The 18,285-nt window shown below is 34.6% G+C and overlaps 1 protein-coding gene across 1 annotated transcript in view; it reads left to right on the top strand.

Annotated features, from left to right (window-relative positions):
* The window catches only part of LOC131676224 (protein timeless homolog), a 229,351-nt gene that overhangs the window by 156,992 nt on the left and 54,074 nt on the right, over window positions 1-18,285 (top strand). Inside the window, exon 11 of the mRNA XM_058955348.1 lies at window positions 11,372-11,513. Coding sequence (XP_058811331.1) covers window positions 11,372-11,513 — 142 coding nt within the window. The remainder of the gene's footprint in view (window positions 1-11,371; window positions 11,514-18,285) is intronic.

The following is an 18,285-nucleotide window of genomic DNA, read 5'->3' as shown; positions in this document are numbered from 1 at the left end:
GTGATTCTCTGAGTCCTGCCACTATCCCATGTAGTATGTGTTATCAAAAACATTGCGAAGCATCAAGTTCTAAATGTTCTCAAACGATATAATATCCGAAGAGAGTGATAAGAGTTATAAGAAATGTCTCATCACACTGTTAGGTGGATTAAAAGCGTTTTCATAAGAGATTTTTCTAACCCGAAGAGGCGAATGACCTTAAGGTTAAAACCTATAATCGAAATAAAAAAAAAACATTTGCAACATATTCTGTGTCCTCCGAAAAGTTACCATCTAATTTACCTTCATCAATTCTTATTGCAATTCCAGTATAAGTTGGTTTTTTGCTGAGAAGCGTGAATTTCATAGTGCAAAATAGAGAATCAATATTTTTTAAATAACTCTTCGTCCAATCAAACCATTGTAATTTTATTAAAATTGTACAAACAGTATAATGTATAATGTATAATCAGTACAAACTAGCTCTATACGCGATAGTTTATTTATCGCTTCATTGAAGATCTGTTCTTGTTCACGTGGAGTAAAACCGTTTCATTCGAATACAGTGACACAATCTCATATTCGTACACCTCTAGTGTATATGTTTAATATTGTTTCATAAATGTTTGCGCTATTTAATATAGGTATTGTTTTGTAAATGTGGTAGTAGAATCATCATCTGTCATTTTCTTATCATTTGTAATCAAAAATGTGCAAGTTTCCGTACACTACACATAAAAAATCATTACTTGGTGTGAAAATGGCACAATTTCATATTTGTACACTTTTGAAAAGTCAATTAATTTGTAATTTAGGACCTGTTATTTCTTTATTTTTTTGTTTTACTTAAAAAATAGATTTTATGACTACAAAAAAAAGGTTCATTTGCACAGTTTGCTCCACACTAGTTTAAGAAATTCCCTCAAATTGACGTAATGGTTCAAAAAAAGTAAACTAACTGCCATTATGGGACGGAAACTAATTATTACTTACCAAAATGAAGCTAAATCACTTCATGAAATCTTTGAAATTGTTCAAAGGTTGTGTCCAACTATTTAACATGTCGTTAAAAAGTTTGATGTGGCGAAACGTAGAGCAGATACTACAAAAAACTTGAACCGTAAAAATTTACGATGAGGGATAAACGATTTTTAATTAGAAAAATTTGGGAAAATCGAGTAATTAAGGTTATATACATGGTAAATAAATTGAGTCATAGCATTTAAGTATACCGTAAACCGGGGTGACATTGATCACTTTTCGAAGTAATCGTTACATATTTTTAGACGCAACACATTTTTTTCAAGTTTAATATTTTTAAAACATGTACTGATGTATGGAGAACAATATTGGATGGTTTTACCCAAAATTGTCCGCTTACAGCTATTTTTTCAAAAATGATTTCAAGTTGAAGTCCCTTTTCGTGTTCCGGGGTGACTTTGATAACCTGCATGTTCTCCCACATTAAGTTATTGATGTCAATGTTTTTCATTCAAATGTTTGTATAAACTAATTCTGGAAAGATACTCATTGTTAAATAGATGTTAATTGGTATTATACGAAGTATTTTAATGCACTGTAAAATTCGAGTAACAAAAATTCATAAAATTTGTGTCCAACTAGAATAAAAGGTTCTGAAAACCTTTAATACTGCTAAAATTGTTTCTTTTCAGTGTTTTATCAATGTACAAAAAGTTTCATCCATTTTAACGCGTTGGAATATTGAACAATAAAAAAAAATTGCGAATTTTTGGCTTAAAATAATTTTAAATGATTGCCAACTAGTTTCACAAAAAAATGTATTAAAAATAATCAAACTCTTAAAACTAAATTTAGCATATCCCAATCTAAAGGAAAATAAAAACTCGCTTGTAGTTTACTACTCTTGCTCAAATCTGAGATTTATTTGTTTCATAAAAAATAGACACTTTACGAAGCTTCGTAAAAATCAGGTAAAGTCAAATTTCGTTTTTTTAAAGTTTTTGCACCCATAAACCGAACAATATACTCAAAAAGTATAACAAATCAGTATTTTGTAAGTTTAGAGTAAAAATCATTTCAAATTAAAATGATTCGGTAGACTATTCTGGTTTAATAAGCGATCTACGAAAAAAGTTTCGAGTGATCAAAGTCACCCCGATGATCAAAGTCACCCCGGTTTACGGTAAGTCTGCTCTGGTACGGCTCGAAATGTATGGAGAACGGACAATGACAATGCTTGTGTTCTGAGCAAAAAGCTGTTCATCAATGAGACAAACAAAGAATGGATTTTTTATTTACTAAACAACATTGAAACATTTTATTGGAATATTGGAAAGATTGTAAACTTTGTCTACGAGTCCAAATTCAACATCTTTGACTCAAATGGCTGTTGTTTCGAGTGGAGAAAATCGAACTCAGACCTGGACGTAAAAGCCTTATAACAGCAGCTAAGCGCAGGCACAGTGGAGTTATTGTATGGGGTATTATATGTTCACTAGAAGTGCTAGAAATTTGGTCTCCATTGATGGAATGATGGATCAGAATGCGTATTTTAATATGAATATCTTAAAATAAATTTTAAAGCAAAGAAGAAAGGTGAAGAACTTAAAGCATAAGGAGTGCAAAAAACGTTCAGAGTAAACTTATAATTGTTTAAATGTTATGGATTCTCCACTGCGGACCCCGTTTATGAACTGATTAGAAAAATAATTAGGAATATTTGGATAAAAAGTGCAAAACTATCCGAATTATAATGAGAATGATCTTAGAAACTACTATTTAGAAGAATGGGATAAAATTTAAGTTGAATACACACAAAAACTAGTGGTCAGCATTCCAATACGATTGAAAACTGTAATTACAAACAAAAGCTACCACATTGAATATTTATTATATAAATTTCAATTGATTTTTGAAAAAATATGTGTACTGTACGAATATGAGATTGCGTGTATATTTGACTTTCTTTAGAATTATGATTATTTTTGAAAAAATGAGCATTTGTAGTACAAAGATAATTATTGCATCTTGCCTATGGTATCTAGAAAACTGTTTCTACATAAATAAAATGTCTCGTAAACTAATGTTTTACTTATAAAATGCATATAAGCATTCCGCATAGCGGTGTACGAAAATGAGATTGTGTCACTGTATGTAAATATCAATTCCAAATTTTATTTATTTTAATTTGTGCGTATCAACGGAAAGATTTTACCCCGCACATTGGTTATGTTTTTTTTATGCAAAGAATTACAGCACTCTTGCCGTTGACCTATCAACCACAGAACTATAACTTATTTCAACAAACGAAATCGATGCGGTGATAAACAGTATGTATAAACAGTATGAACAGTATGTGTGTATCAAGTATAATCGCACAACCTGGTCTCCTCAAACTGTTTGATTGAGTCCGGCACACGCCATTTGTCAACCGAAACTCATCATTGCCAACTTGTCTAAACGTGTCGCAGAGAGTACGGTAGGTTCGCTAGTGCAATGTTCATTCAAGCGTGCAGTGGCGACCAGTGACTGTTTCGATCGCGCGTTGTTTTTCGCATGCCGGCTAACACAAAAAATCAAATATTTTAAAAACCTTGTGTTTGCTCAAAAGTTTTTTTTATTGGAATTAAAAGCTGATAATATATGCAACATTTTACAACTTAAACGGTATGAATATCGCGTGAAGAAACTATTTAAAACTGCATTTTTTTGAAAAATTGTTTAAAAAATAGTAGAAATAGTTAACATTTGTTAAACATTTTTTCGACATTTTCTAGACTAAACATTAGTTAAACCACCAGTGAAGTTTGGTGCAATTCGAAATTAAGCTTTGGCTGTAAAAAATATTATAATAAAAAGGTGTATAAATTTTCAATTAACTAAAATTATTATAAATATTTCGAATAACGACAAAATATTACACGAAGATGTTTAGGGGTACCTAAACAATAAAATTTAAACATGTTTTGCAAAATTCACCACTTTGTGAAAAATGGGGGGGGGGCACTTCAGAAATTTTTAATTATCTACTAATAGCACGTGTACTGGGTTAGTGCGTAAATTGTATTCTCTATCAAAAAAAAAGATCGCACAAGGAGAGACTACTAGATGAGTTCCCTAATTGATGTACTCGAAATCGGTTGACTCTTAGTGTATCCAAATGTTCAGTAATTTCTTTCAGTAAAAAATTACCCAATTACGCGAAGTTACAATACATGCATGTGTTTAAATCTGTTGTCTGGGATTTCTTGTTTAAGGAAGAAAGATCTAGTTTATTGTATCTATCATCTACTGGAACCAGAAACTGGACGTATTCACTGTGGGAAGGATCTGAGTGATTTAGAATTCAAAATGGGCCAAACCTTCAGGTCGTGCTCGGCCTCATTTTCGGTTGATACAAGCACAATGCACTATGGTCCCAAAGCTGTATTTAGGAAGACAAAACTGTTTGCGCCTAAACCGTTGGTTTTAGATATATAGTATCTTCGGAAAACTTTCTTAGAACTTTCTCGCCGATTTTTTTATATTAGTAGAATTAGGGTGGTCCTTGTCGTTATGGTGTTCAAAGTATCAACTTCTTAGATATGTAAAATTCAGCTACATAATGTTTTACGAAGTTATAAATCAATTAAATTTAAGCAACTTTTCTAAAGAAACTATGTGGCTATCTCTAATGGTTCATGTGCTATGATTTTTGCAATATTTAAGGTAGGGTGGTTCTTTAAAAATTGGTTTTCTATTAATATCTTTTTCTGTGTTAATTTCTCGCTAATGCTCTGTTCTAGAGGTTTTTAGAACTTTTGTAAATACACATTTTTGCTGAAGCAATGCAGTTTCTATCTCTTTTGTTTGCATAGTTACAGGCGATTTTCAAAATAAAAATGTTTTTTTTTCAAAGCTGTACATGTTCCAACATTGCAAATGGATTTTCAATATTTTAATTTCATTTGAAATATCGGAACTTTTCTAGTTTTTGATGAAAAAATTGCGAGAGCGTTATTTCTGTAAAATAATTAATTAATTTTTGAAAATGGTGTATTTTTCAACAAAAATCGTTCATAACTTTTCAAATAGACGAGATAACAACTTTATTACTTCAGCAAAAATATTCGCCATACAAAGTTCTAAAAGTGCTGCAAACAAAGTATTCACAATAAATCAATGTCTGAAGTGACAAATAAGAAATAGTGATTTTAAGGGGTCACGTTTTCATCGCTCAATCTCTTATGGTACAATCAACTGAGAAATAGTTATTGTGTGCCGTATGTCATGGCAATTCTATTGGATTTGTAAACGTTTTTCAAAGAACAGTCTACCGTACATCTAAATGGTACAGTGGATTAACAGTAGTGTTAGCTGCAAACTAACGTTAATTCTAAATCGGCCAACAAACGTTATCTATGCTCACTTAAGTAAATCCTTTTTGGTTTGGACTAGTGCTCAAAACGAGTGCTAGAAAGAAAATGCTTTAGTTTACGTATTGTTATCTTAAAATAAAATCCTGAAACGAGTTTGTTATTCATAGCAGCGGAAATTATTGTATGCTTTTCCAACATTTATGCAATGTTCGAAACTATAAATTAATTATGGACTATAATGAGGGCTGTGGGTAAGTTAAGGAAAGCTTCTCAATTTTTTGTTACTTCAAAACAAATAAAAGTAAGAGGTCTGAAAATCGCTAACCGCGAACTGGTAAAAACACCCCTAAAGCATAATTCCCCCCTATATAATGCATAACGGTTGCTTCATTTGCCACGTAATAGCTAACTTTTATTTAGAGTTTATTATAGTACGCTTTTAACACTATTGTAAATTCACACTAACATGTAGTTGTACGGTAGAATGTAGTGTCACATAGATGTCAATAGATTTTCTGTGATTTTTGGTATTATCACACACATTGACTATTTCTCAGTTGATTGTACCATAAGAGATTGAGCGATGAAAACGTGACCTCTTAAAATCACTATTTTTCATTTGTCACTTCATACATTGATTTATTGTGAATACTTTGTTTGCAGCACTTTTAGAACTTTGTATGGCGAATATTTTTGCTGAAGTAATAAAGTTGTTATCTCGTCTATTTGAAAAGTTATGAACGATTTTTGTTGAAAAATACACCATTTTCAAAAATTAATTAATTATTTTACAGAAATAACGCTCTCGCAATTTTTTCACCAAAAACTAGAAAAGTTCCGATCTTTCAAATGAAATTAAAATATTGAAAATCCATTTGCAATGTTGGAACATATATAGCTTTGAAAAAAACCATTTTTATTTTGAAAATCGCCTGTAACTATGCAAACAAAAGAGATAGAAACTTCATTGCTTCAGCAGAAATGTGTATTTACAAAAGTTCTAAAAACCTCTAGAACAAAGTATTAGCGAGAAATTAACACATAAAAAGATATTAATAGAAAACCAATTTTTAAAGAGCCACCCTACCTTAAATATTGCAAAAATCATAGCACATGAACCATTAGAGATAGCCACATAGTTTCTTTAGAAAAGTTGCTTAAATTTAATTGATTTATAACTTTGTAGAACATTATGTAGCTGAATTTTACATATCTAAGAAGTTGATACTTTGAACACCCTAACCACAAGGACCCTAATTCAGCTAATATAAAAAAATCGGCAAGAAAGTTCTAAGAAAATTTGCCGAAGATACTATATATCTAAAATCAACGGTTTAGATGCAAACAGTTTTGTCTTCCTAAATACAGCTTTGGGACCATAGTGCAAAGGTGATAATGAAGACGTTCACGTAGTAGCGCTCTGGTGCGAATCGGAACCACAAAAGTAGTACAGAAAACTTCTGAGAACTATAAAAAGAGAATAGGGGGCTAAATTGGGATAGTGATTGTTTCTCAGGAAGAGGTAGATGGGGGACATAGTATCCATTTCAAGTAAAGCGCAACCATCAATATAAGGTAGTAGATCTACAGAGTTACATCACGGTCATTTTCTAAGAGCAAAACGGATGAATCTTCCTTGTACTACCTAAAAAAGGGAGAAATACTGTATTCGCAAACAATATCGATCTCTTTTGTGATTCTTATAGCGATGGCTTCTATTCTCCTTTATGTTAACATGGGGGTAATGATCTGCGAGTCTAAAAAATACAGCAATGGATCTGCACTGAGCATGGCTTTTTTCTGTGTGTTAAAGATATCGTAGCATATACCTAGATAGATTGAGTGTTAACAAAATTCGTTTGACCAATTACAGAATTCCTTCAGATGTCGCTTAAGTGTAATACAATATTTCTGATACTGACAACCCTTCCTGGTCAGGGCTTGAACATGTAACAACTGATTTATGAAACCTGTTTCACAATAGACATCACACTAGCGCCGCGGTGACACAAAAGATCACTAGACAAATTGTGTAATATGCAAATGACATATCTTCATGAATAGTTGCCCACCGTGCAATAGTACAAGGTGGAAACATTAGAAAAAATCCACATTACGTCATTCTCAAGATTGTTTTGTAGAAATGAAGGAAATAATAATGCAAAATACACACATTTGACCCAGAGACCTGAAGAGTTTTTTTGTAGAAACCACATAAAACGTCAATAAGTGCTGCCAAACCGGTCATCGTATTGTACAACGTTAGAAATAACTCTACTTTACAATATTGAAACAAGCTCCTTCAAGAGGTCACGCAAAGTGTACACGATTTATAGAAACGTCTTAATTTTAATGCAGTCGTTCATTTTGTCTTAACTGGCTGCTCTGATTACTGGTGCTACGTCCGCAAGTTTTTGTACAAAGTGCAAAATATTGAAAGTTGGTTGAATTCATTTTTGCACCAAGTTTAAGAAAACTGATGTGTAGACCGAAATGCGCGGTATCTAGTTAATCCAACTCCAGAAATTTCTTTCTTTGTCATTCTTCCGGATAAATGCTGTAAATAGGTAATTTAAAGTAGAAAACCATTTATCATAGAGAACCAAACTGGATTAACTGTTTTGAAATACAGAGAAGTGGCTCGCTGGTTTCAGAAATGGTATTACTAGTTGTCTTGTCTTGTCTTAAGCATTATTTATACTCTCCGTGAAAATGAACGTGAACAAGTGTTGAATACCTTTCATTGTTAATTGTGGACGACGTCATGAACAGTTTCATCAGCGAACAACGATTTCACGTTCAACTGGCAATTTACAGCGATGGCATTTATATTAACCACTCCGCATCAATTCCGTCCATCGTCGCGTTTACACTACCGGTGAACAAATGAAATATCCACTGCGAACAAATTTCACTGTGGAATATTTAAAATGATTGGGGAATATGGATATTATTGCATTGATTCAATTATATCGAAGAATTATGCATGGATTTGCAAAGTATATTAATGCACTATCGTTTAGTTCCATTTTCATCAATTTCTACGCACTTATGAGATATTGGAAAAACAATTTGGTGCGCATCGAGTTCACGTTCATTTTCACCGAGAGTGTAAATAGGCCTTTAACTTCAATGAGAAAGAAATCTACTGACTCAATTATCCGGGGATGCCAGGAGAGGTTTTTGGAAATTTGTGCGCAGCATATGTAAAAATCTGTGCTTAATACTTAATACATTACATTTGACTTTTGTTTTGACAATTTCAAGTGTCATTAATTGCATCCAATGTGTACATAAATAGTTGCCATATGCGACAATGGGCTGTAAAACAAATTAAATAAATGCGATAAATTTTAAAATATTGAACCAACATATTGATAGGATTCCATCTGTAGCTACTCTAACGTTAGTTTAGCTCAAAACAAGTCGCCTTTTTAGTTTGTTCTAGTAAGACGGGGTCAAAAGTTAAGAAATCTGTGCTAGCCTGTGCATTATTACAGAACACTGTGGAAATCTCTACATATTGCTTGTGGCAATAAAAATAAATAAATACCATCTCTATCACTTGAAATGTATGTGTTTTGACAGCTCGCAGTTTTTAGTAGGAGTTTGATTTCGCGCACTTTTAAAGTGCGGAGTCTAGGTTGGTGGCCAATGCGCAATAATAACAGAAAACTGTGGAATTCTGTGCGGTTTTAAAATCTGTGCAGCACATTGAAAATTTGTGTAACACAGAATCTGTGCACCTGGCATCACTGCAATCGATTTCATTTTGACAGTTAATTTCACAGAACACGCTAAAGGCAGGTGAGCTAAAAATGATTGATTAGAATGCTTTTTCGTCGCGAGATGGCGAACGTTTTGTGTCTTCTATGAGTCGTATGAGAATTGCAAGAGTGGACTATATTGTTATTTATAATATTTGGTCACATTCTATGAACCTGGGTCGGTGTCAAGTATGGTTCCAATGATCCAATACAATATTTGTAAAACTTGTTAAATACATGTATGAAATTGCCATAAATTGCCATGTTTATATTATTACCCTACCCATTCGAAGCCGTTGGTTAGAGCAGCGTGTGTCATCTTTGTTTAACGAATTGACTCAAATGGTAGTGCAATGATTGCGGCATTCGATTCGAGTTTTAGTTGCTTTCAAACAGAAGTATTTCACCACTCTCAGGCCATTTTTGTTATTATATTCATTCATAGGAACAAAGCAAAGATGCTGATGCCAATGCATACTTATTTCATAGATTGTAGGCCACTTTACCCTTTATGAGATTTAGTAGTGAGTTTACTGTGTTGCAATAGCTTCTATTGAAGCTATTTTAAACAACAGTTATATTTTTTTCAAACATTTCAAATATTCCATCAATTTTACAAGCGACATAAGCACAAATTTTCTTAAATTGTAAATAGTAAGATAGATGGTCAACTCTTTTAATCAGAGGTATAGCGAATAAAATATACTTGAAATGCATACATCACTTGTTACCATTTGTCCATCTTCCAATAACACACCATAGCCACAAAACCTGCTCCTTCAAGAATACCACGCAAAAAACTCGAAATCTCTAAAAGGTTTATCACCCAACCAACCGGTGATATTTTATGTGGAAGGGTTCGACGCATTGGGCGGTTTCCGCGGTTTCTGGTTTTGAAATCCGACCCTCACCCACGTGTCCTGCTCCCGCACCATGGTGGGCTTGTATATACAATTGTTCTTTGTCTGGTTACTGCGGTGGTGATGGTGACACATGTGCCACCCCGTTAAAATATATCCTTCCCCCGCAATGATGAAATGTACTTTAGCGCCAGCTGTCGTGGTCTTTCGCTTTTGTTTACTTTGAATTAGGCACACTTACGTGCGACATTTATGAGATTATTCAAATTGAAATTTGTGCAGCACGGCATGCTTTTGCACCCTCGCTGCCGGAACATGACGTACATGAATCAGGCGAATTGAGAGAGATTCATTCCCGTACCGAAGCAAAGCGGTACAACACCAGCGCCACAACTGTGCGGATGCGAAGTTTGCGAATAAGAGACAAACACGTGATGTGTAAGAAGATTGCACAGAAATTTCTAACCACTTCATTTGCAGGCTACAAATTTCAGCATAATATGAATATAGTGTATAATATGACTGTTTTATTACATGCAATATTGCTTATCTATACTGTAACAAAAAATCATGAATCCCCATAGGTGTTGATGAAAGATAGGCTATCTGGACAACAGCATATCTTTGTCACCTAGCTAAGGTGGCCCCTTCCAAAATAAACGAAGTGTGGCAGTTTGGTGGCTTAACTAAGCATAGTCACTCCCGGCCGTGGTTTCTGCCGGGACGTCTCGCATAAAATTAATTAGATTTTATTTCGCAATTAATCTCGTACGCTCACAGTTGTTGCAGCACCTCGCAGAATTATAACGCCTTGTTATGGTGCCAGGTTGTGATTTATGATTTAGGAAATCAGTTCTTCCCTGGTGACGAAGCATACGACGTGTTGCTGTGCTTATGAGCTTCTTAGCTAAACCGAACCTTTCCTAGATGGTCGACTCGTATTGCTCGTATCAGGTGTTTTATATGCGGCGATAATTTGATCACTTTAGCAAAATGTCGTCTAATGATAAAGAACAAGTAGCAATCAGGTAAACTTTGTAAAATTCACAAGGCTTTTTTTTATTTTTTGTTTATTTTCACGTGCGAGTAAAAAGTGATTCTTTGCGAATATATTTATCGTCTCGATTTATGTATGTACTTTTCAGTGCTTTTGGAATTAGTCATTTATTTTATGTGCTCAAATTTTCTTTGCATTAAACTGAAAGGGAAAAATTCTTTTGTCCTTGGAATATGGGCTGTTTTTCCTTTCTCATATATTTTAATATTGTTTCCCCCATTTTCCTTCGTAAGCATGACGAACCAAAGAGTGGCTTTTATTGCTAATTATGTTCGTATGAACAGTCTTTCTCTGGCGTAATTACTGTTCTCTTTTCAAATTTTACAATTAATCATAAAATGACTGTCGGATTGTTTTTCTCTTTCGCAGATTGCTCAACCCAAAAGTGGTTCGGGCTTGTACACTGGCACTAAAGGACTGGGAGGAAATTCCAACCTCATCGCTAAAAGCTGCCGTCACTATTCTTCACCGAATCGCCGTGGGATGCAAAATGCCAGCAATGTTATTTCAAGTAAGTGATTTTCTAGAATTAGTGTTAGTTGCCAAAGTGAATGGTATTTACTGCAGCACTTGAATATAAAGCAAAGTATAGTTTTGGTAGAAAGCAACATATCCCTTTGTAAATAGAATGTCAGATTCTACACCCGAAACAGTAACCTCTTACATGTTTGTATTTATGTTTTGTATCTACTATTGACCAACATCTCCAAGCAAATTTGTGGCATACCACAAACCTCAGCCTTTTAATATGTACGACATTTAACAACTACGCTACGCCCACCCCCATTTAACACTTCTAGCACCAAGCCTAAAATGTTACGTAGAGCCTCAAGCCACAAAATCAGTCGAAATACTAATTTGATTTGCTTTATCTTAACTGTTTCTCAATAGATTGTAAAACTTGCAACACCCATGAACATTCCCAAGTTTGTAGACATGTTAAGGTTCAAGTTACCGTTTTTAAGCATGTGTTAGAATTGAACGCTTGGTAGTGTGCGTAGGAAAATTTGTGTTCAGCTTTGCCACCGGATTATCCATATAAACCTTTTTAAAACTCTAAAAGAAGAATATCAGTCGATTTATCAGATCATCACGATTCAATTCATGCAAAATACCTGTTGGAAAAACCATCGGCTTAGCTGGATGGTGCTTTTGAAAAAGTGGCTGTGGTTTTTTCATTGCGCAGTTGTGTTGCGTACCCCCGCTCGGTGTGGTAGTGTGACAAAAAATCACAGCCACTTTTTCAAAAGCACCATCCAGCTAAGCCGATGGTTTTTCCAGCAGGTATTTTGCATGAATTGAATCCTGATGATCTAATAAATCGACTGATATTCTTCTTTTAGAGTTTTGAAAAGGTTTAAATGGATAATCTGGTGGCAAAGCTGAACACAAATTTTCTTACGCATACTACCAAGCCTTGAGGTAACTTGAGCCTTAAGATGCCAAAAGATTGAAAACCGGTTAATATCTCGACATGGAAATATGTATACAATACATAACGCATTTTTCCAACATTGCTAATTTACTAGCCGTGTGTTCCATACAGCACATTTTGTGGTTTACAAAAGTTGTCATGGAAAACTTGAGTGTTTATGTCGTAATATTAACCAATCTTCAATCTTGTGGCTATTTACAAATTTGGGGTTATTCAAAGATGTTAAAATTTTTAGGAACCGTTGGAGAACAGCAAACACAGGAACAAATTAGCTTTTCGACTATTTTTGAGACTTGGTGCTTAAAATATTAATGCCTTGTTAGTTATGTCGTCGCTGTTGTGCTATCTTATGACAAGCGCCATTTAGCACATTTCGAGAAAAACGATTTTAAAGTTTGAGATTGAATATCTTGAAACTTATAAATGGTATAAACAATCCAAATAAGACAATTGATGCTTCCATCTATTCTGAATTAATCTCTCAAATATTACGAAGATCGAATGACTATGTTGCGAGTTTTTACTATGAATGTAAATAAAAGTTGCACTCACACGTGTCATAAGCGTGTATTGATGACAAAATTTGTATGACGTGTCATAATCGTGCATGGAAAATTTTCCATAGAAAAAAATCATCAATTTTTAACTTTTATTCATATCTTTGCGTTCATATGGTCTATAAACAATCAGTTAAATGCATTTTGAAGGAAATGAGTCAGGGAATCTAGAAAGAATTGTTATTTTTGATTACAGTGTTGCCAAATATGGTTTATTTCCAGTTTAAAACTAAAACTGTGTTTTTCTCACAACTCGTGTAATTTTCTTTTCAAAATGTTTATGCCATTGTGTTCCTTAGACATTTTCACACATAAAAACATCTAAAACTTCAATATAATTTGAGCAAATCCTTAGATACAATGATTTGAAGCAAAAAACTCACAATTTCTCATCATGTTTCTCGCTATATCTAAGTAAGCAAGTAAAATTTCAAAATTCTGAAAACGCCACTTTGTAGAGATTTTTCAAACAAGTAATCTGGCATATCTAACTCAGTTTACCCCAAAATGGCGTTTGTCATAAGATAGCACAACAGCGACGATGTCGTATTTTAAGTTTAACCCTCTGGCACTCACGCCGCACAGTGGCAGGACTTGTAACAAACAAAAGTCGGCCAAAACCTCAAATGTTACCTAATTTGGCTGAAAATCACAATTTAAGCTAATTTTGAGGTGCTGAGCTCATTTTTGATGCCAAAAGTCGTAAATTATTGAATGCATTTTTCCATACAGTGTCATTGAACCTTTCTTATAACTATGATCCCGTTTTCATGATAGATTTTCCGTTACTGTTCACCAATGTCAGCAATATCATAAAAAATGAAGAACCCTACTTTAAATCCATTGTATAACGTGTTGGTTTACTGTAGATTGTCTAACTATTTTACACAAAACACCATGTGCCTCCATATCACCAACAAATCTTCAAAATCTCCTTACCTTTTAGCGCACCTAGGCGCAGAACGAGACCATGATATTCGAAAAGGAGAGGTTATTTCCCATAGAATGTATACTATGTGACCGTTCCGAAATGATTCCGAAATTTGTACGGAATACATTAGTGAAAAAAATATTTTTGATCTGACCACCTCAAACATATTTAAACGAAAAAGTCATAGTTCCAAGCAAATTTACCTAATGTTTTTTTATTAACTAACCAAGTTCATTCGTTCCTCTATACAATGAAACTAGTTGTGCTAAAATCGGACCAAAATCAGAAGAGCAACATGCATTTGAAGTGAACAGAGCAATGGTGGTTTCGGAAATGAAAATCATTAAAAAGTCTGGACTTTGCTACGTTTAAACTCGTTAAAAATTCTACGTTAAAAATCGTGTTCTTATCCAATAATCATAAAATTTTGAATATACATCATTCAAAATTTTATCAATATTTCAAAAATAAATTTTTTTGAGGTTTTGGCCAGCCTCCAGCCACTGTGCGCCGTTGTATTTTGTACAACACCTTCCGAAACTCTAGCGAAATCTTCTTCCAGCACCAGAGGCTGCTCACTCCGGGAGCCATTCGCGTGAATGCCGGAAGGTTGAGGAGAGCGCTTTATTCAAAACTTTAAAAAAAATCGAATGTGTTTTTTTTAATCCTGAAATTTTGAAAGTCATATTGACAGTTCTTTCGAAGTATCTGTCCAGGAGCAGGCGCTTGCAGTTTTTTTCTGGAAAAATCTTCATGGAAATCAATCAGTAATACTCTGTAATAATGCCCGGAATACATTGATTCATTTTCATAAATATGTTCCCAACGGTGTGAGAAAAAACTGCTTTTTCGTTTTCCAAGATGGCCACTTTTTGAGGCGTTCTCGGTTGAACCTTAAACATAACGCTTCTGACCAGTCCATTCTGTACTCAAATGTACACTATAAATAGTCAATTAATTCAGTGTTTTATTTTGACTGCTTTTGGTTACCCTTATTTGTTGAAATGCACAAACTTAAACCATCTTCAAATGATCATAAAAACATCCCGACGTTCTAGTGTCATTCGAAAAGCGCCATTTTTCCGTCATCTTTTTTCGTCTACTTTCAGAAAAACAATATGCTGCCACAGCACAGTCAAGTTAGTTTTTTAGTTGAACAGTGTTATTGAAGGAAAACCACTTTATAAATTATTTTTTATTTGACTTTGACTCGATGCGTTACTTTAACAGAGCCATGAGTCTTTGATATATTCATAACCTATATGTAAACAAAAATAACTTTTGACTATCGATTTTTTTGCGCACCACTTACTGTTGCGCGTAGAGATCCTTTAACGCCGCGGGGAAGCATTCTCTGCGTCATCTGTTGCAGCTTGGTCATTTGCCGCTCTGCTTTTTCTGCCGTTGTTGAACACATCTATGCCGTCGTCGCTATAGTTGTCATAAGGCTTACGGTCGGTTGTTCGTATTCCCCTCTGCTGCATTAGCTTTTGCGTTAGCTATTTTGGTAGATTGCTTTTGTTGTACTGGGCGCAGTTGTGATAATTGGCTGAGTAGGTGTAAGGGTTTTCGCGGAAAATATTAATGGCTGAACGTTGGTTTGTATTGTAGTTAATGACTTTTTAATACCAGTCTCATCATATAGCATAGGGAAACCCGGGGCTATTCGAACCTACTTAAGCAAATCGCCCTTTTAGGTGGATAGTTGAGAAAAAAGTTACCGGTCAAAAGTCCTAATTGTTAGTTTGAAACCACAGCTACATTTTGATGCCATAAAACTCAATGGCAGCGCTAGGCGACGATTCGCAAACCTCTAGGGGAACGCGGGGCAAGTCCGACACCCTAAGCGCAATAATTTTTCTAAAATTCCACGAAGCTCCTAAAATTGTATATTCTGTGCATAATCCTTGTGCAGGGGGTTCTTAACAAAGTATTTTTTGAGCGTTTCAAAAAATTGAATTCATTAAAAATTATTGTTTGCCAAAAAAGGAGAAAAATGACATTTTAAAAACGCTGCGGGTAAGACCGACACCCCAAGGGGGCAAGAGCGACCCCCTTTTAAACTTTCTTTTTGTCCAATTTTTTCCATTAAAAATGTATTGTGTATGTGTGATAAATTGCATTTATGTGTATATGAGTATGTGTGATGCAAACGTATGCTTTCTGTAGTTTCATCCCATAGCAAGAGGAAGAGCATTCGAATGCGTGGTGTTATGAATAAATAATGTTTAACGTATGGTTTATATTATGGTACGGGTTTTCTCAAGTAATTCTTCCGAGCTTTATTGCCACTTGTATACTGCCTATGATCGCATATCAGTCCCATAAAGATAGGAAATCCCATAGAAAACGGGACAACTATGCGATCATGGGTAGTATAGCCATTCTAACGAGGAAGAGCTGTTCTGCAAACAGATTATATACGCTGTTACTAGGACTCATTCACTTAGAAATGATGCACGCTTCGTAGTAAGCTATCCGGTTTGTGTTGTGATTTTTTCATTTTTCATCAATATCATTTCAAAATCTCATATTAGATTATACTTTTCGTTTCTTTTTGTAATATTATTATGAATCACGTTCAATTTAATTCTTTATTTTTTTTGGTCGGCTTGAGACAATACTGATAAATAAATGCAAAAAAACATAGTTTCCGTGTATTTCAATTATTAACATGACGTAATTATAGTATAATTGAACACAACAAATATACCGAGTCGTTTGTATCGAATCAAAAACGAACCCAATCATCTAAACACCGTGTCGGTCTTACCCCACCCAAAAACTGTCGGTCTTACCCCAACAGCGCACATTTTTGTTAAATGCTCAAATAACAGTATTGAAATACTCAAACTTATCTTCAATACACACAAATAACGATATGGAGAGTAGAATAGAATGTGTGAAAAAAACTGGTCATTTTCAAAGCTTTTGTGTTATTAAAACCTTCAAATGTATGAACTAAAAATAACATCCAAAAGCGCATCAACTTTGCTTTCGCTTGTTTTGTTTATTTTGTTGACGTTTAATGAACCCATATGGCATCGATATGTATCGAAATGCCTAAAATAATCGTACTTATAATATCCTGTCATTGTTGTATGATTTAAAATTTGATATCTGGGAAAAGTCGTGGGGTGTCGGGCTTACCCAGCGTGTCGGGCTTACTCCCAGTTCCCCTACGTTTTTCCATCCTTTTGCAATGTAGAGGTAATTCGGACCTCCCGACGGGGCAATTCAGATCGTCATTTTTCTTTAATTTTTTACAATGGAATTATGTTTACCTATGAATTAGTTACAAGAAATACTTCTTAAGAAGCAAAAAAATAAATTGGTTTACAAAAACTTAATCTGGTATGTCACAGCTGTCGATTGGTGGCCCATATACTTTCTTTGCTGCCGCAAGCCACTAAACGGTGCTTGACGGAATAGGGGATCCGAATAGCCCCGTACGCTCATATCGCACAAAAGTGGTGAACGTCTCGAAAATATCTCTGTTTTCACCCAAAAAAAATCATTCCATAAAATAGGAGCCTCAAGCTTTCCAAAACACTGACCGTTATTACGGGTTTTCCATTATAATGATTTTTGGCAATAAAACGAAACACGTTGTATCTCCTTTATACAAAGAACAAATAATCAACTTCAACTCTGAAAATTAATGTTTCAGATTAGCGGTTCCACGAATATGTACGATAGTCAGAAAGTCTTACTATTTACTGAGAAATCGAAGGGGTCCGAATTACCCCCACTGTCTCAATTGCCCCGGGTGCCCCATATAGTTATGTGATTATGAACAATGACATCGAGTCTGCGTCAAATAGCCACAAAGGGATGAACAGGTTTCGCAGGCCTCATTCTCACCACGCGAACTTCGTTGGAAATACCTAGGAAGAAGTTCTTCCAAGTATCATTCATAACGGATTTCCCCATATTTTGACACTGGGTATGTAATGACATGTTCAGTGGTACACAATGCAAGATTGTGCAGCCGGACTTCAACTGAGCAATCTTTCATATATACGCGGATTTTCATTCTAATGTTGTCATGTTTGATGGAATGTTGTAGGCTGTTCTGTCTAACAAACCTTTCTTCATCATCTAACTTATTCAACGTTATCAATACTGTACTGTGGACGTCAGGGCCTTGCAAAAACACTCATTTTAGAATTCTCAAAGTCAGGAGGGCCCACCCTTCGTATTATGACAAATGTCAAAGAAAGCTGAAATGCTCAATTTCATACCATTTGGACAATTTTAAACGCCGCCCATTTCGCTTGAAATTTTTGACATTGGTGCTATTGGAAAAAGATATTTAATGCTATAACTTTTGAAGTAGCACTCGGAAAATTACAGTTTT

Source organism: Topomyia yanbarensis, chromosome 1 (genome assembly GCF_030247195.1).
Source record: "Topomyia yanbarensis strain Yona2022 chromosome 1, ASM3024719v1, whole genome shotgun sequence".
Classification (NCBI taxonomy): Eukaryota; Metazoa; Arthropoda; class Insecta; order Diptera; family Culicidae; genus Topomyia; species Topomyia yanbarensis.
The sequence above is the reverse complement of the archived record's forward strand: the minus strand, read 5'-3'. Positions and strand labels throughout refer to the sequence as shown.